A 23725-nucleotide genomic window follows, 5' to 3' on the forward strand; every position below is an offset into this window, starting at 1 on the left:
TATTTGTGGATAGATTTTTCAACTCATTTAGATAAATATCTAGGAGTGCAATTGTTAGATTGTTTGGTAAGCCTATATTTAGCTTTATAACTGCCAAACCCTCTCTCAAAGTGGCTGTACTATTTTATATTCCCTTAGCTGCTGCTGCTGCTAAGTCGCTTCAGTCATGTCCGACTCTGTGCGACCCCATAGACGGCAGCCTACCAGGCTCCCCCGTCCCTGGGATTCTCCAGGCAAGAATACTGGAGTGGGTTGCCATTTCCTTCTCAATGCATGAAAGTGAAAAGTGAAAGTGAAGTCTCTCAGTCATGTCCGACTCTTAGTGACCCCATGGACTGCAGCCTACCAGGCTCCTCTGTCCATGGGATTTTCCAGGCAAGAGTACTGGAGTGGGGTGCCATTGCCTTCTCCGATATTCCCTTAGCAGTGAATGAGAATTCTTGTCGCTCCACATCCTCAGCAATATTTGGTGGTGTCACTGTTTTGGGTTTTAGCCATTTTAATAGGTATCTAGTGGTATTTTGTTGTGCTTTAATTTGCAAGTCCCTAATGACAAATGACTTCCCTGGTGGCTCAGACAGTAAAGCGTCTGTCTACAATGCGGGAGACCTGGGTTCGATCCCTGGGTTGGGAAGATCCCCTGGAGAAGGAAATGGCAATCCATTCTGGGACTATTGCCTGGAAAATCCCAGGACAGAGGAGCCTGGTAGGCTACAGTCCATGGGGTCGCAAAGAGTCGGACATGACTGAGTGACTTCACTTTCACTTAATGACACATGGGGGATTATCTTTTCATGTGTTTATTTGCCATCTCTATATCTTCTTTGATGAGGTGTCTGTTTAGATTTTTTGTCCAGTTTTTGATTGGGTTGTGTGTTTTCTTATTGTTGAATTTTAAGAGTTCTTTGTATATTTGGAATATAAATCCTTTATCATATGTGTATTTTGCAATGTTTTCCCAAGTCTATGACTTGTCTTTTCATTCTCTTAAAGGGTCTTTTGCAGAGCAAAAGTTTTAATTTTTAAATAAGCCCAAGTTTTCAGCTTTTTCTTTTATGGATTGTGATTTTGTTGTATAAAAAGCCATCACCCAATCTGAAGTCATCTAGATTTTCTCTCTGTTATCTTCTAGACTTTTTCTTTTTTTATAGTTTTGCATTTTACATTTAGGTCTGTGATACATTTTGAGTTAATTTCTGTGAAAAGTGTAAAGTCTGTTTCTAAATTTTTCTGCAGGTGGAGGTCAAGTTGTTCTCACACCATTTATTGAAAAGACTATTCTTTCTCCATTGAATTTCCTTTGCTCATTTGTCGAGTGTCAGTTGGCTGTATTTGTGTATGTCTATTTAGGGTCTCTATTCTGTTCCATTGATATATTTGTCTATTCTTTCACCAATAACATGCTGCCTTTATCTCTGTAGCTTTATAATAAGTCTTGAAGTCAGGTAGTATTAGTCCTCTGATAGATACCTATATATAGCTAGAGTTATATTCATAAGATATGTCGCCTAGGCTATATCCCAGACCAATTTAGTAAAATTCTCTGCTAGGACTTAAGTATATATATTTAAATCTTCCCAGATAATTTTGATACATAGGGAGAGTTAAAAACCAGCATACCAAAACCATAAACTCCTTGAGGGTGTGGTCCTCTTTGATGATATGTGTGTCTCTGGTGGTTTGTACACTTTGCTTAAATAGTTGTTGAATGAACAGATAATTAAAAGAACTGAATGTGTTTATTTTGGAGAAGAGAAAAAGTGCATGGCCATGATACATCATCATATACACATATCTGAAAGCCTTTGATATGACTTGGCACTGAAGGATGCTTTCTGAGTGCTCTCGGAGGTAGAATTAGAAGTTTACAGAGAGGCACCTGGCTGAATATTAGGAAGCATTGTCTCATAGTGTTCATTGCTCCTGAGCTTTCTGTTCCTTCACATGTCAGCAGAGCCCATATATAAGAGCAGATGCTTGGGAAATTAGGTAAGGTCAGATGTTATGAACTATGTTCGGGACTGAGAACTCTTTTCGGTTCTCCTCTCATTCATAAATTGAGGGACATGGGTATGGGGGTTAAAAGAATATTCTAAAACTACTTTGAATCTGAGTTCTCATAGTGCAGCAGACCCCTCTAGTCTGTATTATTGATTAATTATCTCCATGCTGGAAGAGATTTTCAAGAAATTCCATCTCCTCCACTAAAATTGAGATTTTGGTAGTTGTAATAGCACAGGTACTGAGGGTCTGGGAAGGGTGAAAGATATTTAACAGAAGAGCTCTTTTCTGTGCTCCTGGAGTTCTTTCCCTGCATCCTCCTGTAAGCAGATTATGTTGGTATATTGAATGGACGTGTGGACATCTCTCAGGGAAAATGGGTAAATTCCATAAAGTTTCCCTATAGTACACTTAAATTTCTGATCAGACGTAATACTGGCTACCTGCTCTTTGCCAGGCTGTAGGAAGAGGGATATGGCAGACATCTCTTTGTTGCTACAAAGATAATTGACATGGCAGAGAGAAATAAAGCATAGGCTTGGGAGTCAAACCAAAGTTGGAATGAGTCAGTCCTTTACCAGGTGTGTGGTCTTGGGGAAGTCACTGCCGTCTCTCACTCATCACATCCTGTCTTTTACCAATTTTTGCTGCTGCTTCCAAGCCATCTATCTCTAGAATATGTTTATTTCTCCTTATCTCTTCTCCAATATATTAGTCTAAATTATTACCTTCTTCTCTCCAATGTATTAGTCTAAATCATTACCTTCTTCTCTTGGCTAAAGTTCTGAAAGAATTTACTGACTTCTCATTTTCATAACTGTCTGCTCTGTTTTCCATTCAGCAGTCGGTGATTTAAAAAAAATATAGATTAGACCTTGTCATTATGCTTAAAACTTTCCAAATCTTTCCCATTGCTAAAACCTAGAACAAAACCCAAACTCCAAGTTATGACCCCCAAGAGGTCCTACATTCTCTTGACTCCTGATATCTCTCAAGGGCAGTTTATAGAGGTAATTGACAAGGTAAATTACCCTTATGAAGCACTTGGAAATGTGTGAAAGTTTTTTTTTTTTAATTTATTGTTTCAATTTTGGGGGGTCAACACTAGGATTTAGAGGGTCTGGGCCAGTGTTGGTAAATATTCTGTAATGTGTTCTGCTCAGGGCCCTTTACAATGCCTGATTCACAGTCTGTGTTTAAGAAATACTTATTGTACAAAACCATGTTTTCATGGAACTCAGTTTTTTTTTGTTTTGACTGGTGTCTTGGTTTTGGTGAGCAGGGGCTACTCTCTAGTTGCAGTGATGGCTTCTCTTGTCGTGGTGCCCAGCCCAAGGGCTCATGGGCTTTAGTAGTTGCTGCGCGTGGGCTCAGTAGTTGCAGGTTATAGGCTCTAGAACACAAGCTCAGTGGTTGTGGCACCCTGGCTTAGTTGCTCTATGGCATGTGAGATCCTCCCAGACTGGAGAGTGAACCCATGTCTCTTGCACCGGCAGGCAGACTTCACCACTGAGCCACTAGGGAAGCCCAGAACTCAGTTTTGACACATGTGAATTGGTGGGGCTTCCCTGATGGCTCAGTGGGAAAGAATCTGCCTGCCAGTACAGGAGATGTGGGTTCGATCCCTGGGTTGGGAAGATTCTTCTAGAGAAGGAAATGGCAACCCACTGCAGTTTTCTTGCCTGGGAAATCCCACGGACAGAGGAGCCTGGAGGGCTATAGTCCAAAGCGATGCAAAAGAGTTGGACCCGACTTAGCGACTAAATAACGACAAACAACTACTTCCTAAGGTTGGTGAGATAGACATAACATTTTGTGAAGTACCTGGTACAGAATAGCACTTAATAAATGGTAGCTGCTACAGAGATTTCTTTGCTTAGAAGCAGCTATAAGCATCCGCCCAATGTTTTCCCTGGGGCATTCGAATTAGAACCTGACACCTTTGTTTGGGGTGTGGGTGGGTCAGTTTCTTTGCTTGAAGCCTAATATAGAATGAATGGTAGGTTTGATTTGACTTGTCCTGGGTCCAGACCCAGCTGGAGAAGCAAAGGCACAGAAGAGCTCTGGTTCTCTTTCTTGACTCTGGGGCCCACTCAGGAAGCTCAGACAGTCCCCGGAAAGCCTGGATTCACTGAGAAGTACCCCCTGCTGAAGACTAGGTGGGGGAGAATAGCTGAGGGGGTGGGAAGGTCTCTCTGCTTTCCCTCAGAGCTTCTTTACTGAAAGGAGAAGCGGGTTTTCTCCCGCCTCCTTCCCTCCCTTGTTTCCCCGCCCCTTCTGCTTCGCCAACCCCAGAGCTGAGCCTTTGCTGCGCCCTGTGAGGGCGGGAGCGTGCTGCACCCCAGAGCCACAGCTCGGGCGGCTGAGCTGCTGCGAGCCCGGCCCCAGCCAAGTATAGCTGCCCGGGTGGAGCCTGGGTGTCGTGCAGCCGACCAGGCGTGGGAGAGGTGCGGCTCTGCGACAGAAACCGCAGGCAGAGATGCCGGGGCCGGCTCCCCCGACCAGGTAATGCTGGCCCACCCTGGGGCATGCTCAGCTGGGCGGTGCTGGGGAGGGGGGACGGCTCTGCTGGTTTCCGGGGACTGGTGACGCGGGTCCGGTAGACTTAGGGTCTCTTCCCTTAAGAGACCCTAAGTAAGAGAAGGGGTTTATGGTGGAATGCTCAGATGAGCCCACCCAGGGCTAGGCCAGGGCTGGAACCAGAGCCCTGGCTAGGGAAGGCTCTGAAGGGGAAGCTGGTTTTGGGGAACTTGCTCTGCCTGAGGATCCTTGCTTCTTTGCAAGCACCCTTCTGCTTGGCGGCTGGGGTGATGCTTCCCTCTGCTTTGGATTAGCTGCTGTCCTGCCAGACCGAGGGGACTTTTCTCTCCGGTCCTGAGAAGGGGCACTGTATTATAAATGACTTGTTAAGAGGTGGAGTGAACTGAGAGATGAGAGACTTGGGGTGAGGGGGAATTAGTCCTATTTAGGCAGCCTTTGTGGGCCTCAGTTTCCTTATCTGTGCAGCAAAGGGCTTGACATTTTGTTTGTGACTGGCATTTTCAGACTGCCAAACTGCCTTTTGGACAGGCAACTTGGTAAAAGCCCTAGAGTAGACTGCAGAAATGTGCCTCTCAACACTGTAGGAGATAGGCAAACTTGGGAAACAGATCTTGGTACCTTGTCTTCCAGCCAATCTTTTGAATGGCATCTTACTGGGCTGCTCAGGACTCTGTGACTTCATGGACAAGGCAGAGGTTAAGAATGGTGGTTTTTTAATTATTGAGTGTAGGTGTATTCGGAGAAGGCAATGGCACCCTACTCCAGTACTCCTGCCTGGAAAATCCCATGGACCGAGGAGCGTGGTGGGCTGCAGTCCATGGGGTCGCTAAGAGTCAGACACAACTGAGCGACTTCACTTTCAGTTTTCACTTTCATGCATTGGAGAAGGAAATGGCAACCCACTCCAGTGTTCTTGCCTGGAGAATCCCAGGGACTCAGGAGCCTGGTGGGCTGCCTTCTGTGGGGTCGACATGACTGAAGCAACTTAGCAGTAGCAGTAGGTATATTGGTCGTAGGGAGACAGAGCTGGGAAGAAGCAGGTCAAGGTATATTAATAGTTTTTTTCCAAATTGGTCAGTTCTTTGATACTTGGGCATAAAGCTGCTTTAAACGTTGCTATCTTCTCTGGAACGTCCTCCTTAGAATGTCGAGCTAATGACAGACCTTGAGACTGTGTAATGTCTTAATCATGATCATCTGGGACCAAGAAACATATGTCAGGCTGATACTAATCTACCTTGATTATTTTGGACTGCCTTCTTCCCTTAGTTTTTCTATGACTCTACCACCTTATCTTCTCACCAGTTGCCTTTCTACTTCCTACTCCTGATCATTTTTCCTGTCCTGTGCTCTACTCACTTTTTCTCCCATTCCCATTTTCTTTTTCCTGCTCCCCTTTCCTCTCATACTTTCCCTTTCTAGTTCTTTCCCCTCCATAGCCAGTTTTCCTCTTGAGTCCTTCTCTTCTTGATTAGGCTTTCTTCTCTTTTCCTTTTGGTTCAACTTTCTCATTCTTGTCAGGTTACTGGTTTGCAGGGACTTTTGCTATGTTGTTAGTGAAATTCAAACACTATTCCCTACCCAGCTCCCTTACTTTTGCCTTTCACCATGAATCTATCTTTCCCAAGCGCCAGTCTCTCCTTACTGCCTCTTTGCCTTGCTTTGGGCCCAACAGTAAGCAGTCTTTCTTCCTGGATTTGTCCCCCACCTCATTTCCCAGAGGCAGAATGAATAAGCCAGATGGGAAGGGGAGGACTTAGGAACTGGGGTGGGAGGACTTAGGAACTGGTGTGGGAGGAGGGCAAGAGTTTTCTGGAGGCTCTAACTTCCTTTAGTGAGATGAGCAACTAAAGTGAAGTCCCTCAGTCATGTCTCACTCTTTGTGACCCCATGGACTGTAGCCTACCAGGCTCCTCTGTCCATGGGATTTTCCAGGCAAGAGTACTGGAGTGGGTTGCTATTTCCTTCTCTAGGGGATCTTCCTGATCCAGGGATCGAACCCCGGTCTCCCGCATTGTAGGCAGATGCTTTATCATCTGAGCCTCCAGGGAAACGGTGAGCAACTAGGAAGTACACAAAGACTCTTTAGCAGCTTAGAAGCTTTGCTGACCAGAAGGAAGGGAGGCAGACCTGTGAACCTAGGGAAGAAGAGGAGGATAGCAGGAGTGGGTTGGAGGGAGAGAAGGAAGAATCCTGAGGGAGAAGAACAGTGGTCTTTTGAAGAAGAGAGAGGCCTGGGTAAGATAGGGGTTGTTTAGGGCTAGAGGTTGCTGTATTGGGAAACACTGTAGTTTGGGAAAGAGGACCATATACATTCATTTTCTTTCTCTCTGAAAACTAGCTTTTTGGGCTGATTTGTTTTCTCCTCTGCAAACCTTTTTTCAGGAGTGTCCTCAATGTGGGACAGTGAGAGGGAAAGCAGAGATAACAAGGCAAGATTGCTATTATACATATACTTACTGTCTAGACAATGTGCTTATGTACAAAAAACTTTGAATATGATATCTGTTCATCCTTAAACCTTCTCTGAACCATCTATGTTAGTTATGGTACCAGGTGTTGGGGATGCAAAAATGGAAATTGAACTAAGTTGCTGCCTTCCAGTGCAAGTCTAAGACTGGGTATCTGAAACCTCATGTGATAACGATATGTGATGTAAGAGAAGCACAGGGAGCTATAATAATGCAGAGGAGGGAACTTTTGATTTCAGTAAGTGGCAGACCTGGACCCTAAACTCAGGTCTTCTCTACAGGTGATATCTGTGCTTTTATACCACATTATCTTCTGACTCTGTGTGTACATACAGTGTATAGAGGGTTTTCTTATGTTTTCCTTTCTGCCTATCTGTGAGGCTAGACTCTAGGTGCTGCTGATATGAAAAAAGAACAGATACCTGTGATAGGTCACTGTGCCATAGCTAAACACTCATTATTTTGGAAGGGAAACACTCTTTTTCCTTGTTAACTTCTCCTGGCTCTGGGCCACTTGGGGGACTTGATGCTGAGTTCCCTGTATGAGTCATTTGTACTCCCCTCCCCTTCTGCACCCCACCAATTTCTTAATTCAATTTCTGGCAGACTATAGAGCTGAGAGACCAGATGGAGCTAGGTGAAGCATTTTATTTCCATTGGCCTGTGTAAAATAGGGATTTAATAACTCATAGGGTTGGTAAGGATCAAATGAAATAATAAATGTGTGAAAAGACTTTGTAAACTGTGAAGTGCCGCATAGATGTTATTGTGATTGTTCCTAAGTGTATTTTCAGCCATGAAAAATGCTCAGATGTTGCAGCCTGGAGGAAATGCCAAGAGTTGTTCACTGACTAGTTTAAAACTGAGCCTCAATCCTTAAAAATGAAAGAAAGGGGCTAGAAAGAGGATGCTTTGCTTTAGAGACTGGTAATTGAGCCCTGTACTGAACACTGAGGTTGAGAGGTTTAGTGTTTTCTTGGTGTGCATGTGTGCTAAGTTGCTTCAGTCATGTCTGACTCTTCGTAACCCTGTAGATGGTAGCCTGCCAGGCTCCTATGTCCATGGGATTCTCCAGGCAAGAGTACTGGAGTGGGCTGCCAGCTCTTCCTCCAGGGGATCCTCTTGATTCAGGGATTGAACCCACGTCTCTTATGTCTCCTGCATTGGCAGGCAGGTTCTTTATCACTAGCTGCTGCTGCTAAGTCACTTCAGTTGTGTCCGACTCTGTGCAACCCCATAGGTTGGCAGCCCACCAGGCTCCCCGTTCCTGGGATTCTCCAGGCAAGAACACTGGAGTGGGTTGCCATTTCCTTCTCCAATGCATGAAAGTGAAAAGTGAAAGGGAAGTCACTCAGTTGTCTCCGACTCTTAGCGACCCCATGGATTGCAGCCTACCAGGCTCCTCCATCCATGGGATTTTCCAGGCAGGAGTACTGGAGTGGGGTGCTGTTGCCTTCTCCGTTACCACTAGCACCACCTGAGAAACACAGTGTTTTCTTTAAGGTCAAATAAATGGTAGGTGGCAAGCATGAGAAGTATTTTTAGTGATACCTTGTGCTATAGCAAAAAACAAAACAAAATAAAAGAAGGAAGAGGGAAAGGGATTAAAACTAAACTGACCTCAGTTCACCTACTAGGTACTGGTTTTTAATCTTTCTAATATTCATATATAAAATAGAAGATATTTATAAATATCTTGAGTTATAAAGTTTAAAATAATTATATATAAAAAAGAAAAGAATATATAGTAGGTACTTTATACCTGTGGAGAGGGCACTGGCACCTCACTCCAGTACTCTTGCCTGGAGAGTCCCATGGATGGGGGAGCCTGGTAGGCTGAAGTCCATGGGGTCGCTAAGAGTCGGACACAACTGAGTGACTTCCCTTTCACTTTCATGCATTGGAGAAGGAAATGGCAACCCACTCCAGTGTTCTTGCCTGGAGAATCCCAGGGACGGGGGAGCCTGGTGGGCTGCTGTCTATAGGGTCGCACAGAGTCGGACATGACTGAAGCAACTTAGCAGCAGCAGCAGCAGTTATAGCTGTACTTACTTTTATCCTGCAAAAATACCTTTGAAGTTACCTTCTTAAGAAAGTCTTCCCTGATTCCTAGGCTGTTAAGGGCTTCTATTTTTATTTTTTTTCATTGAAGTGTAGTTGATTTACAATATTGTGTTAGTTTCAGGTGCACAGTGAAGTGATGTAATTATATATATATTTCACATTCTTTTCCCTTATCAGTATTACAAAATATTGAGTATCATTCTAAGGGCCCCTTTTTTGGATTCATGTGCATTGTCTTGTCACTCATAGTGGCACTTACCATGTTGTACTGTCATTGGGGTTTTTGTATCTGTCTCTCCTGTTAGCATGTGAATGATTACTAGACAGAGAAGGTCTAGTAAATCTTGGTGTTTACTGTTATTAAGCCCCATTTCTAAGAATACATTGATAAATAAAACAGACAAAGTTGCTCCTTTGTAAAGCTTACTGTTTAGTGAGAGAGATGTATAATAAGTAAGCAAATATAATTAAAATTCATGATACATGTTGTAAAAACCCAGAATTCCATTTGTTGAAATTAGCTTTAGGGTACTTATGAAGAAAGCTGAGCGCCGAAGAATTGATGCTTTTGAACTGTGGTGTTGGAGAAGACTCTTGAGAGTCCCTTGGACTGCAAGGAGATCCAACCAGTCCATTCTGAAGGAGATCAGTCCTGGGATTTCTTTGGAAGGAATGATGCTAAAGCTGAAGCTCCAGTACTTTGGCCCCCTCATGCGAAGAGTTGACTCACTGGAAGAGACTCTGATGCTGGGGGGGATTGGGGGCAGGAGGAGAAGGGGACGACAGAGGATGAAATGGCTGGATGGCATCACTGACTCGATGGACGTGAGTTTGAGTGAACTCCGGGAGTTGGTGATGGACAGGGAGGCCTGGCGTGCTGCAATTCATGGGGTCGCAAAGAATTGGACATGACTGAGCGACTGAACTGAACTGAACTGAGACATGCAGGCAAAATATTTAAAAGAGTGGCCCCCAACTCTTGGGCCCAAGTTAGTAACTGTGCCACACAGCAGGAGGCAAGCGAGTGAGACTTTGTCTGCCTCTCCCCATCACTTACATTGCCTGAATCATCGCTTGCATTAGCATCTAAACTGAACCTCCCCGTCCCCTCCTCCTGTGCCCCCACCCTGTCTGTGGAAAAATAGTCTTCTGTGAAACCCGTCCCTGGCCCCGAAAAGGTTGGAGACTGCTGATCTAACAGATAGTTATTGGTCTGAAAAAGCTTTGGGACTAAAGATAAAAACTTGGGTTTCATCAACATATAGATAATATGTTAAGTTATGGGAATGGATGAACATCTAGGACAGAGTGTATTGTGAGGAAAGGAGCTTCCTGGCCTGGGACGTGTGTAGGATAGCTAGTGAAGGAAGAGTCTACAAAGGAGATAGGAATGGACAGAAATATAGAGGGAAAGTTAGGTGAATGTGCTTTTCCAGAAGCCAAAAAAAGTAGAGCACTTGAAAGAGAAGGGAGGTCAATTACATTGAATACTGCTGGGAGGTTGAGTAAGATGAGGACAGAGTAGTGACCATTTGATTGGCAACGTGGAGATGATTGACAAGGAGGCTTGACAAGACTACTTTTGGCCAAATAGTAGGGTGTTAGTTGGCAAGCAGAAGAGGAGGAAGTGGAGATAGTATAAGTAGACAGTTCTTTTGAGAAGCTGTGTTATGAAGGGGAACAAAGAAATAAATAGTGTTTGGAGGAGTATGTGAATGTCAAGGGATGTGTGTGTGTGTGTGTGTCTTTGAATAGGAGATGCATAGCATGTTCATATTCATCCACTATTCTAGCTCAGGTCAAAAATTTAGAGATCTTCTTGGTTTTTCCTTTTTTTCTTACATTGTATATTTAGTCTCTAAATAAGTCTTTGGCTCTACCTTCAAAATGCTCTCTGCCTACTGTGATCCATTTAAGCCATCATCAGTTCTCATGTGAATTATTGTGATAACTTAATTGTTTCTCTGCTTTTCCTTTGCTCCTCTGCAGTCAGTACTCTGCAGCCATAGTAGTTTATTCAAAACATAAATTCTTGAGTGTCTTCTCACACTTGATACAAAATCCAAATTTATTGTGGCCTGTAAGGTCCAGCCTATTCTGACCTCTGGCTACATCTCTGCTCTTAAACTCTTAACCACATTTCTCCTTGTTCACTCAACTTCTGTATTGCTGGCCTTTTTACTATTCTGTATGCCCCAAATATTCTTATCTAGGACATTTGTGCTTACTGCTCCCTTTGCTTAAAATACTTCCATATATTACTGTGATTTGCTGTTGCACTTCATCCATGTCTTAAGTGTCTTTTCCTCAGAGAAGCCTGTCCTGATCATTATCGTGTGTACCACCCCCATCCCTGTCCATTTATATTCACACGAACTACTGTTTAATTTTCATTATGGACTTGACATTGTATATTTATTTATTTATTTCTTCACTTCTCTTACTAATCAATCCATAAAGTCCACGGACACAGTGGCTTTGTTCTATTCAGCTAGACTAGAATTGTTACATTATGAGTATTAATGAGTATGAGCTAAATGAGTATTAATATTTGCTGAATGACTGAATATGTGTGTGAGAGAGAGAGAGGGAGGTTAATGTAGCTGCTGAAGGAGAAGAACATTCCAGGTGAGAGGGAGTACAAGTGAAGGAGTAGAGGGAGAAGAGAGAAGGGGAGGATAACTTCTGATAAGAGAAGAGACACCTCCTTCATTGTATGATACAGTGGGTGGTACTGGTGCAGGGAAACATACAGATTTAGGAGTAAGAAGATAGAGTTCTCCTGAGAAGATTTTTGTTTTCTCATTGAAAGTTGGATCATTGCCTGAGGGAAGGGGTAGATGAGAATCCCAATTGGTGATTTGAGGCAAGGCTGGATGGCATCACTGACTCGATGGACGTGAGTCTGAGTGAACTTCTGGAGTTGGTGATGGACAGGGAGGCCTGGCATGCTGCGATTAATGGGGTTGCAAAGAGTCGGACACGACTGAGCGACTGAATTGAACTGAATCTTAAGTAGGAAGAGCATCATAATTTTCAAGCTAAAGCAGTCAACCAGGTAATGTTCTCTAGGATACTCAGCTCTTTTCGTATAGAGGCAGTTTGGAGAGAGTTAAGCTCAACTATCCTGAAGCTGGGATTTTGCCACTTGAATTTTGGAAAGGAAGAGGAGGCAAGGGGGTAGATTTTTCTTGTTTTTTGATCAGGGTGGTTTAGTATATACATGTGCAGAGAAATTTTATTATAAGCCATCTTATTATCCTACAAATTTTACTGAGAGTCAATTATCCAGTGTCCACAGTTAATATCTTAAGTCTCATTTTACTGATCTTTACTCTGGCATTAATGGGGTAATATGACTCTTGATACCACTGTGTACTTTCGGCACATTGTAGTGTATTTATTAGATGATAAATTCTAATTCTCCTTACTTTTTTCTTTTTTATTGTGGTAAATGCACATAATATAAAGTTTACCATCTTAATAATTTTCAAGTGTACCACTCAGTGGTGTTAAAAATACATTATTGTACAACCATCACCACCATGGAACTTTCCTGGTAGCTCAGCCAGTAAAGAATCTGCCTGCAACTCAGGAGACCCAGGGTCAGGAAGATGCCCTGGAGAAGGGATAGACTACCCCTTCCAGTATTCTTGGGCTTCCCTGGTAGCTCAGACTGCAAAGAATCTGCCTGCAATGCGGGAGACCTGGGTTTGATCCCTGGGTTGGAAAGGTTTCCTGGAGGAGGGCATGGCGACCCACTCCAGTATCCTTGCCTGGAGAATCCCCATGGACTGAGGAATCCTGGTGGGCTACAGTCCATGAGGTTGAAAAGAATCAGACACGACTGAGCGACTAAGCACAGCACAGCACAGCACAGCATCACTGCCGTCCATCCCCATAACTCTTTTTATCTTGTAAGACTGAAACTCTATACCTGTTAAACAACAACTTCTCATCCTTCCCTTCCCCTAGCCCCTAGTCAACACCATTATACTTTCTGTCTTTATAATTTTGAGTACTGTAAGTACCTCATGTAAATGGAATTATACACTATTTGTCTTTTTGTGATTGACATATTTTATTGAGCATAAAATCCTCGAGGTTCATCAGTGTTGTAGCATGTTGTAGAATTTCCTTCATTTTCTGAATTATATTCCATTCCATACCACATTTTGCTTATCCATTATCTGTCAATGAACACTTGAGTTGCTTCCACGTTTTGACTATTGTGAATAATTCTATTATGAACATGAGTGTACAGATAGCTTTTCCAAACTCAACTTTCAATATTTTTGGATATAGACCCAAGAATTAGAATTGCTGAATCATATGGTAATTCTATAATATTTTAATTTTTTTAGGAACTGTTTACTATTTTCCATAGTGGCTATACCATCTTATATTTCTACCAGCAATGCATAAAGGTTCCAGTTTCTCCACATCCTCATCAACACTTGTTATTTTCTGTTTTGTTTTGTTTTTTTGATAGTAGCATTCCTAATGGATGTAAGGTGGTATCTCATTGTGGTTTTGGCTTGCATTTCCCTAAACATTAGTGATATTAAGCACCTTTTTATGTGCTTATTGGCTTATATGCATATATCTTCTTTGGAGAAATGTCTGTCCAAATCCTTAGCCCATATTTGAATTGGGTTGTTCATGTTTTTGTTTTTGAGTTTTAGAGAGTTGATGTTTTTTGATGTTTAAGTGATTTATGTTTAGGGAAAAAAGGAAGTGATGGACTAACTGATAGTGGATTGAAGCTCAAAATAAAGTCTAGGAATGCTTTTGGAAGTTCTTGAACAGGTGAGCTACATGGAGGTTTTGTTTGGATGATTCACTCTAGATATCAGTCAGTGAACATTTTGGGAATAAAGTCTAGGGTGTGATCATGAGAATAATGATTAACTTGGACTGTGTGCATGGTAAGTCGCTTCAGTTGTGTCTGACTCTTTGTGACCCTGTGGACTGTAGGCCTCCAGGCTCCCCTCTCCATGGGATTCTCCAAGCAAGAATACTGGAGTGGGTTGCCATCCTCTGCTCCAGGGAATCTTCCCGACCCAGGGATTGAACCCAAGTCTCTTCTGTCTCCTGCATTGGAGATGCAGGTCAGGAATTGCCCAAGATGATAGAAGAGGATTATAAGACCTCTGGTGTTGATTTCTGCAAGTCATCTGCAGGGGTGATAGGAGTGAGGAAGATGTGTGGTATTATTGGTAGGGTGAGGGGAGGGTGAAGGTATGTCAGTGTAAGTTAAATCTTTGACTCCATATCTCTCTGCTTTTTCCATTTTGCTTTACAGGTACAATTTTTTCCAAGTTTTCCAGATAAAGCTCTTTGTTCATTCTGTCTCAAGTTATAATTAGTGGAAAAAGTATTTTTAAGAGAATTTGAATAATCAGGCTAGTCATGTCCTTTGCACTGTTTCATTGAGTGATCTTAGGTAAGTTACATACCCCATGGGTTTCATATTGGAACTATAAAATAAAAATTTTGAATTAGCTGACTTTATAAGATACTTTTTCTTCTCTAAACCAGGCTGCCTTAGTCAGTTAACCATTACTAGTTACCTAATTGTGCCAGGTCTGTGCTGTCTTGGGGACACAGACATTAATCGTACTTAGTTTTGTTCCATGACTTGTTCATGGACTGGTGAGATTAATATCATGAAATATGGAACCTGCTGCACAGAATTATGTATAAAATGCTATTAAATTTGGGGCAAGGTAGAAATAGGAGGGCTGTGTGAAGGTTTTGTAGAGGAAGTGAGTCAAGCTGAGTGTTGAAGAATGAGTAGGAATTTTCTTGGCAGACAAGCTGGGATGTTTTAGGCAGAGAGAACAGTGTGGGCAAAGGCAAGAGCATGAAATCACATTGGGCTGGAATGAGAAGTTTAGTGGTAAAGGGGATGAAATGGGTTAGGTAATTGGAGACAACAGGTATTTATTGAATATCTGTTTTGTGTCAGACAGCATGCTGGGGACTTTATATATGCTTTTAAATTCTCATAATAACTCTGTGAAAAAGACAATCTTACTTGTATTTTACCAAAGAGGAAACTGAGGGTCAGAAATTAAAGTAGTTTTTCTATGCCCAGAAACAGCTTCCAGTTTTCCTCTCTGCTATCTCAGCACTTGCTTTCTTGTTGCTAAACCAGTGCAAGTGACTGGACGCTGCATAGCGGGAATGTCTTTGACTTGTCCGAAGGACGTCCCTCAGCAAATTCAAGACTGCAACATTCCAGGCTCCTGCCAAAGAAAACCTCCTGGCACGATTTAATTAAAGATCAGATTCTCATAACCAGGTGTCAAGGGCATGTACTCCCCAGTCTTGGGTGGAGTGCTGGTCATGCAAGTCTCAGCAGCTCTAAGTTGTTGGAACTGAAAAATGTGATTAATATATGAGATAGGTTTATTTCTTTTTTCCTTTCCCATCTTCATTTAAATAATGGCCTGAGGTATTATTAGAGGTTATGTAGTCCATTCCTTTGCCTCTTGAGTGAACAGTAAGGTATAGTGCAGTGGAAAGAGAGGTGATTCTATAGTCACACAGATTTCATTTCAGGTCCCTGGCTCTGCTGCCCACTAGCTGTGTGACCCTGGGTGACTGGCAGCATCTCTGAGATTTTTCTTCTGAGTTATTCACTATTTTATCCCCAGCACCTAACACAGCCTGACAAAAAGTAGGAGATGAATAAATGTTTGCATGACTGAATGAGGAAAAGATACCAACCAAACAGATTTCCAAGTTTTCTTGTAAATTCCACTAATGTTAGTAGTTATTAAAATATCAGACCTAAGTGATGTCTGAAACCCTGTTTGTAAAGATGGTTGGTCCAGGAGCTTCTATTCGGATACTTTTAAAGAATTTTGGCAACTTTGTTTAGGCATTCAGAGGCCTCTCCTAAACTCCAAGTCCTATTGTGTGAGCTCAAGGCACCACAGAGTCCTCAGTACAGACAAATAGCAGCTGGTCCCCTCCTCCAGACCATATCTCCTTTCTCATTGTCATCTCTCAGCCTTTTCTTAATCAACCATGTCATCTTTTATTTTTAACACGGAGCTTCATTGTACAGATCTAGAACTGCTTAGAAGGGGCCATTTTTCTGACTATAGCTGTGTTCATTACAGAAAATAAAAGGCCCTCTCTGACTGCTGTGTCCTATTTTTTTTACCTTCATGTTGCATACAACGCCATACTCTCACACTTAAGTTTTTCCTAAGGTCTGGAGTATACTTGCCATCATTGTTCTCTATCAAAATCATTCATTTATTTATTGTCTGTTTTCCTTGGTCAAGATAATATTTCAGTGTCTGGGCCTATCCCAGACCAATTAAAATCAGAGTTCAAGCAGTGGTATCCACCCCTCCCTCCCTTTATTGGGAAAATCTGAAACATACAGCAAAGTTGGAAGAATTTTATAGTGAATGCCTGTATAATCACCATATAGATTCTTATATCATTAATATTTTCATGTTAACTTGCTTTATCACTTCCATTATATGTTGACATGTATATTATATCACATCCCTATGGTCAACCATTAATGTATCTTATTTTTAAAAATGCATTTCAAAGTAAATTGAGGGTATTAGCGTACATCCTCTCTTAAGTACTTCATCTAGTATTTTAAAAAGCCCCAAGTGAATTCTTATAGTCTAGAGTCAAAGACTACTATCTGACCCATTTATTCTTTAAGCTCCTACTCTTTTTTTTTTTTTTTTTGTTGCACTGCATAGCATGCAAGATCTTAGTTCCCTGACCAGGGTTCTAACCTGGGCTCCCTGCAGTGGAAGCACAGAGTCCTAACCACTGGACCACCAGGGAATTTCCCTAAGCCCCTACTCATTTATTTATCTCTATATCCCTGGTTTCTGGCATAGAACCTTATAAGTAAGTACACATTAAAAATTATTTGAATTGTACTTGAATGAAGAACTTACAGCTGCAGTAAAAGGTGTACATAACTTTCACTTGACTTATTTGAGGAACAGGAAATTATTTTATCTTTTCTGTTGCTTACCTTGTGGCAGACATTTAGTAAATATCAATCTCAAGTCCAGCCTGAATGTGTTTATATATTTCTGTATTTGCCACTGGCTAGATTTGACTGATCTAAATGTAAATCAGAAGTAGCATAGTTCAGGTCAGTGAAGGTACAGAGGGGCTAGAATTACCTCAAGTATAGTTGGAAAATTCTTTGGCAGCGTGTCTGAAGACTTGGGTTCCAGTCCTCACCTTTAAATTTCTGTGTGGTCTTATGCAGTTTCTCTGTACTTTTTGGACCTCTGTATTCTCATCTGTTACGTAAGCGGATCAGATTAGATGACCTTTAAGATTTTTTCTGGCTTTGATGTTATGGGTATCTTAAAATCTTTGATTATCTTGACTGTGTATTATACTAGTGGTTGTGGAATCCAGATGTGATAAAGTAGAAAGAAGTGGTTGTTGGTGAGCACATTCCTCTGAATCCCTGTCTGGTTTTATTTAGTATGTAAAGGTCCGTCTAGTCAAGGCTATGGTTTTTCCTGTGGTCATGTATGGATGTGAGAGTTGGACTGTGAAGAAAGCTGAGCGCCAAAGAATTGATGCTTTTGAACTGTGGTGTTGGAGAAGACTCTTGAGAGTCCCTTGGACTGCAAGGAGATCCAACCAGTCCATTCTAAATGAAATCAGTCCTGGGATTTCTTTGGAAGGAATGATGCTAAAGCTGAAACTCCAGTACTTTGGCCACCTCATGCGAAGAGTTGACTCATTGGAAAAGACTCTGATGCTGGGAAGGATTGGGGGCAGGAGGAGAAGGGGATGACAGAGGATGAGATGGCTGGATGGCATCACCGACTCGATGGACGTGAGTCTGAGTGAACTCTGGGAGTTGGTGATGGACAGGGAGGCCTGGCGTGCTGTGATTCATGGGGTCACAAAGAGTCGGACACAACAGAGTGACTGAACTGACTGAAAGTATACTTGCACATAATGGCTACTTGAAAAGTGTTTTCTTTCCCTTTTTTCTACTTCAGCACTGTATCTTCATGCTTTTTATAGCATGCTTGATTGAGCTTCCCAGGTGGTGCAGTGGTAAAGAAACTGCCTGCCAATGCAGGAGATGCAGGTTCCATCCCTGGGATGGGAAGATCCCCTGGAGTAGAAAATGACAACCCACTTAAGTATTCTTGTCTGGGAAATTACATGGACAGCAGAGCCTGGTGGGCTACAGTCCCTGGGGTCATAAAGTCAGACACAATTGAGCATGCATGTATATGTTTTTATATGCTTTTTACAGAAAAACAGACATAAATCACTTCCCCTCCTTGGTTGCCTCTTGACCCATATCTGTCTTGAGACTGCTCAAGGGAAACAACAGTTTGTAGCTCATAGGTATAGAGGCTTCTATTAGAACTATAGCTGGTGAAGAGCAGAGCCAGGACTTAAATTTCATCTGATTTTAACTCTGATCATTTTTTTACTCTATCACCCTGCCAGTGGCCCTTCTGAAACCTCACAGTGATCCTGCATTTATTATAGAGTCATTCAGTTGGTTAATAATTAATACTTCAGTATAGTTAGTTGCTTATGAATTATTAGGCTCTCTGAGGCTCTGGAGCATTGGTAAAACATGGTCGTTCTGTCTTTCTGTCTGTCTGTCTGTCATCTATGATAGATAAGTGATGCTATCTGAACTCTCATTCTTAATGTTGGCCTTGAGCTTAGCTTTATCTTGCAGCTTGTCAGAAGGCATTGGCTTGTCATCTTCCCAAATCTTTGACCTGCAGAGATTGCTAGAAGATTTATGATATATTTGGTCATGATATTCAAGAGTCAAGTGTAATTCTTTTTCCTCTCAGAATTGAAATTTTGGAATTGTTTTCCTATAAACGAAGTTTACCATAGTGTAGGTTATGATTTCTATGCTAGGTTCTGATGTTCTGATTATTAAAATGTTCTGATTATTGTGCAGTATAGATGAACAAAATGACCTGTGAGTGGATCTATGAAGTGTAAAGAGAGTAAAGACTTGTGGAGAAGCCACAGGAAGGGACTGGTTGGAGGGCTTCAGAGAAACTGGAAAGTAGTATAGAAATACTAAGTCCAAGTATGTTCAAAGGGAAGGTTCAAAAAAGCACATACTTGTGTTCTGTGAGTATTGTTGAAAGTACTGGCAATGTTTAGCATTGAGAAAATAGATTTTGGCGGAGACTTGAGAGAGGATTTCAGGTACCTAAATTTCTGTCTGAGTAAGATGCAATAGGCCTTTCTGAGTGGCCCTGAGATAGGATTTAGGAATAATAGGTGCACGTAGTGTTTATTTGTTCATTTGTTGTTATTTTATTGGTCACTTGTTTGTTCATTTGTTCACCGAGTCTTTACTGGTATTGGGGATTGTGAAATGACTGAAGTTTGTTCTTGAGTTTATAATCTTAAGTCTGCCAGGAATGAGAATTGTAGGGAGAGGTGAATGTATAAACAAATTGCAATTCAGTGTGAGAAGATAAAAACTTAATATAAATGAAAACTCTCTAAATGAGATAACTGAAGATAGAATAAGCTGACTTGTGAGACTGTAGATTTCTTATCACTGGAGGTTTTCAAGTATGGGCTAGATGACGTGGGCTGAAATGCTGTACAAAGGATTCAAAGGTTGTATTCCAACAATAGATTTTAGGTTTTAATAATTGAGAATACTTTGGAAAGTGGAGATCTACCACCAGGAGTTTTCCAAACACAGTCACTTCACTTCACATCAGTTGCTCAGTTGTGTCTGACTCTTTGCGACCCCGTGAACTGCAGCACACCAGGCCTCCCTGTCCATCACCAACTCCCGGAGTTCACTCAGACTCACGTCCATCGAGTCAGTGATGCCATCCAGCCATCTCATCCTCTTTCACCCCCTTCTCCTCCTGCCCTCAATCTTTCCCAGCATCAGGGTCTTTTCAAATGAGTCAGCTCTTTGCATCAGGTGGCCAAAGTATTGGAGTTTCAGCTTTAGCAAACACAGTGGAAGAACTGAAAAATGAAGAAAAGTGTTATCAGAAAGATTGTAGCCTTTCTTGACATGTTCCTGGGTTGTGATCCTGAAAAAGGAGTGATATTCAATGAAGCTTTTGGCTGAAGGACTTAAGAGGCAAAGAAGGGCCTGCTGAGGGTATCAGGTGGCTGCAGGGAGTGTAATTTTGGAACTGGCAGTCTGCAGTGGGAAGGTATACTTGAGAACTGAGCTGGTAGAAATTCTCTTTGGGGGAACTGAGGGACTTGTGTTGGGGTTTGGGAGGGAAAATGAAGGCAGATCTGCAAAATAAAACTGGAAGAAATGGATAAAAAGTGGACCACCCAGAGAGTTGCTCTAGATTAACAAGATTATCCTTGCTACTTGATTTCTTTTGTTCAAAAAGAGAAGTAAGGAGCAGTTGGTTTGCCAGAGGTAGGTCAGGATGAATTATATAAATAGATGAAGTTTGATTTGGCCTTAAAAGATGAGTAAAGTTTTCATCAGTCAGAAGAGAGAGGAATCATCGACAAGAAGCATTAGGTGGTGGGAAGTGGGATGGGGCAAGAGGAGGGTAAGAGACTACTTGACAAATTCAAGAGAACAGAGATTTCTGAAGTGTAATTTGACTGTAAGCTGTGTTCAGATATGTTGACTTAGTTTGTGAGGCAGTTCATTATCAGACTGTGAAGGACCTTAAAATTTCATCTGTACTGAACTCCTTAAGGCAAGGTATATATCTCTGTCAAACTTTTGATTAATAAAAATATTTATTGAATCCACCGTGAGTCAGATATTATACTAGACTCTTCTGGATTGCAAAGGTGACAAAATCGTGCCTGACCTCTGGGTATCGTCTGGCTTCTGGTGAAGATAATTATAATAGTAAAAATAAATGTGATAACCTGGAAATATACCCATTGCCTTGGGGGTCCGGAGGAGGGGACCTTCACTTCTTGAAGATGAGAACATTTCAAAAGGGCTTCTTAGAAGAAATAGCAGTTGAAGGATGAGTGAATTTGAGGATAGGAAAGTTGGCATTCTAAGCAGAGGGAACAGCATGTGCAAAGGAATGAAAGTGTGAAAGCTGCAGTATATTTAAAGAAGTTAGAGAAGTTGGGTATGGCTAGAATGTAAGGGGAATTAGAGGGAGTGGTAGTGGTGGGAAATGAAGCTGATGGGTAGAACGGGTTAAATAATGGAAGGGCCTTCAAAAGCAAGCCAAGAAACTTTAGCTTTTATTTTGGAATGTTACTGAAGGGTTTTGAGTAGAGTGTGAGTGTTTTAAGGTCATTGATGACATGTGGAGAAAGGATTGGGGAAAAAATGGATGCGAGGGATCATTTAGCTTTGCATTTATTAGAAAATGTTAAAAAGACTACTGTAGATTTTGTCCATTTGTTGTTGTTCAGTCGCTAAGTTGTGTCTGATCTTTGCGACTCCATGGAGTGCCGCACACGAGGATTCCCTATCCTTCACTGTCTCCTGAGGTTTGCTCAGGTTCATGTCCATCGAGTTGGTCATCTAACCATTTCATCCTTTATTGCCCCTTCTCCTCCTGCCCTTAATGTTTCCCAGCATCAGGGTCTTTGCCAGTGAGTTGGCTCTTCTCATCAGGTGGCCAGAGTATTGGAGATTCAGCTTCTGCATCAGTCCTTCTGATAAATATTCAGGGTTGATTTTCTTCAAGATTGACTGGTTTGATCTCTTTGCAGTCCAAAGGACTCTCAGGAGTCTTCTCCAGTACCCTAATTCATCAATTTTGTCCATAGCATTGAAGTAATTGACTTCTAAAGCAGTGGTATTCAATTCTGGTAGTCACTGGGATCACTCAGTTTTAAAATTATAAAATTTTGGCCTTAATTATGGTCAACCATACTAAATCAGAATTTATGGGGGTCAAACAAATACATTTGTATTTCTGAAAAGTTCTTGGTGATTATTATGCTTTTTTTTTTTTTTAATAATTAGAAACTAGTTTCTAAAGCACTGTTGTATTTGACTCTAAGGAGCATACATTCTAAATAGTCATGGTTAAAGATATAATTTCCATTGTAGTATGGAAGAATAATGAAAAACTTTATTAACTCTGGATATATTTATATCTATTGTCAAGCCTATTTAAGGTAATAATATCTATCTTCATTAAAACTATTGATTCCATGTGATGGGGATTTTTCCCACTTTCTTGTAGATTTTATTCCTTCTATTTCTCAGAAGCATTAGAAATTGCTTATAAATTCAGTGCTGTACAGTATAAAATGGTTATGCGTTGATCATCGTACATTTAGAACAAGGTCCAATTTTACTGGAAGGAGATCCTAGAGAAATGATGATAAAGGTCATGGGTCAGCAAACTTGTCCTGTAAAGGACCATATAGCACATATTTTAGATTTGTGAACAACCTAAATATTTTAGGTCTGTTACAGCTACTCGGCTTTGCCATTGGAACATGAAAGAAGCCATAGAAAATATGTAAATGAATGGATGTGACAGTGTTTCAGTAAAACCATTTACAAAGCCAGCAGTATTACTGACCTTTGATATAGTGATGCGGTTCCTACCAGAGAAGGAATGATTTTTCTAAGGCAACGAAATTAAGACTTGGCAGAGAACTCACTATGTGGAATGCTGTTGGCATTTTTATTTAATCTTCATGTGATGTATAAATGGAAACCAAGTGATTAAGGAATTTCTCTAAAGCCTGTCCGTAGCACATGGATTCATACTCAGTTTAGCTAGGCCAAATTTCTGCCTTTTAAACCACATCATTGTGGTTTTTTGTACTTTCGAATGCCTTAGAATAGGAGAATGAAGAGAAAAGCAAGAACCTTGTGAATTTTCAGCAGTGCTTAGGACTGAGTAGGTATTCCATCTTTGAGTATGGTGAACTAAATAAGACAGCAGTAGTCATGGAATGTAGTAGAAGGGCTTGAGGTGAGTCCTGGAGGAAGGGTTGTAAAATTTGGATTTTTCTAAAATTTCCAAAATGTATTTCCTTTTGCTCAAAAATAAAGAGGTATGTTCTTCTTTCTGATTCCAGTAGCTGCTGCTGGTGGTGACGATGTCAAATAACGGCCTAGACATTCAAGACAAACCTCCAGCCCCTCCGATGAGAAATACCAGCACTATGATTGGAGCTGGCAGCAAAGACGCTGGAACCCTAAACCACGGTTCCAAACCTCTGCCACCAAACCCAGAGGAAAAGAAAAAAAAGGACCGATTTTACCGAGCCATCTTACCTGGAGATAAAAGTATAGTATTTCATTTCTTTCTCATCATTTGTATACTTAATTTTTTTTTTTTTTGGTAACCTGAATAAAATATTTGTTGCTTCTTTCACTTAATGTTCTTTTAACCCCCTCTTTTCTCATTAAATAGTTTCTTTGTCTTTTTTCCTGACATGACTGAAGTCAAATAGAAAATAGACCCATTTTTATCCTCTATTAATTATATCTGAGCAAAATTTGAGGAAAATAATTATGCTGTTGCTAGATCTTAGTCAATCTGAATTTACTTATTTTTTAAGTTCATAACTGTTTATGACCTCACAAAATATAAGAAATATTGAAATGTCTTCATTTGGAAATTTTTTCTCCCCAAACTGGTTTCATTTGGAAGGTCTTCTTTCCAGATTTTTTGATTGCCTCTTCTTTAGTC

General features: G+C 41.3%; 1 protein-coding gene and 1 non-coding gene across 7 annotated transcripts in view; one reads left to right on the top strand and one right to left on the bottom strand.

The window, feature by feature from the left end:
* Nucleotides 1–23725, top strand: part of PAK1 (p21 (RAC1) activated kinase 1) — a 161239-nt gene that overhangs the window by 60608 nt on the left and 76906 nt on the right. For 3 of the 6 annotated variants that reach the window (XM_010820835.3, XM_015461133.3, XM_024987207.2), the window contains one exon: nucleotides 23109–23319. In XM_010820835.3, coding sequence (XP_010819137.1) covers nucleotides 23130–23319 — 190 coding nt within the window. In that variant the 5' untranslated portion in view covers nucleotides 23109–23129. 6 annotated transcript variants of the gene reach the window in all.
* On the bottom strand, nucleotides 16835–16907 carry TRNAG-UCC (transfer RNA glycine (anticodon UCC)). Its single transcript has one exon. It is a non-coding gene; the product is annotated as a tRNA-Gly (tRNA).

Source organism: Bos taurus, chromosome 29 (genome assembly GCF_002263795.3).
Source record: "Bos taurus isolate L1 Dominette 01449 registration number 42190680 breed Hereford chromosome 29, ARS-UCD2.0, whole genome shotgun sequence".
NCBI lineage: Eukaryota > Metazoa > Chordata > Mammalia > Artiodactyla > Bovidae > Bos > Bos taurus.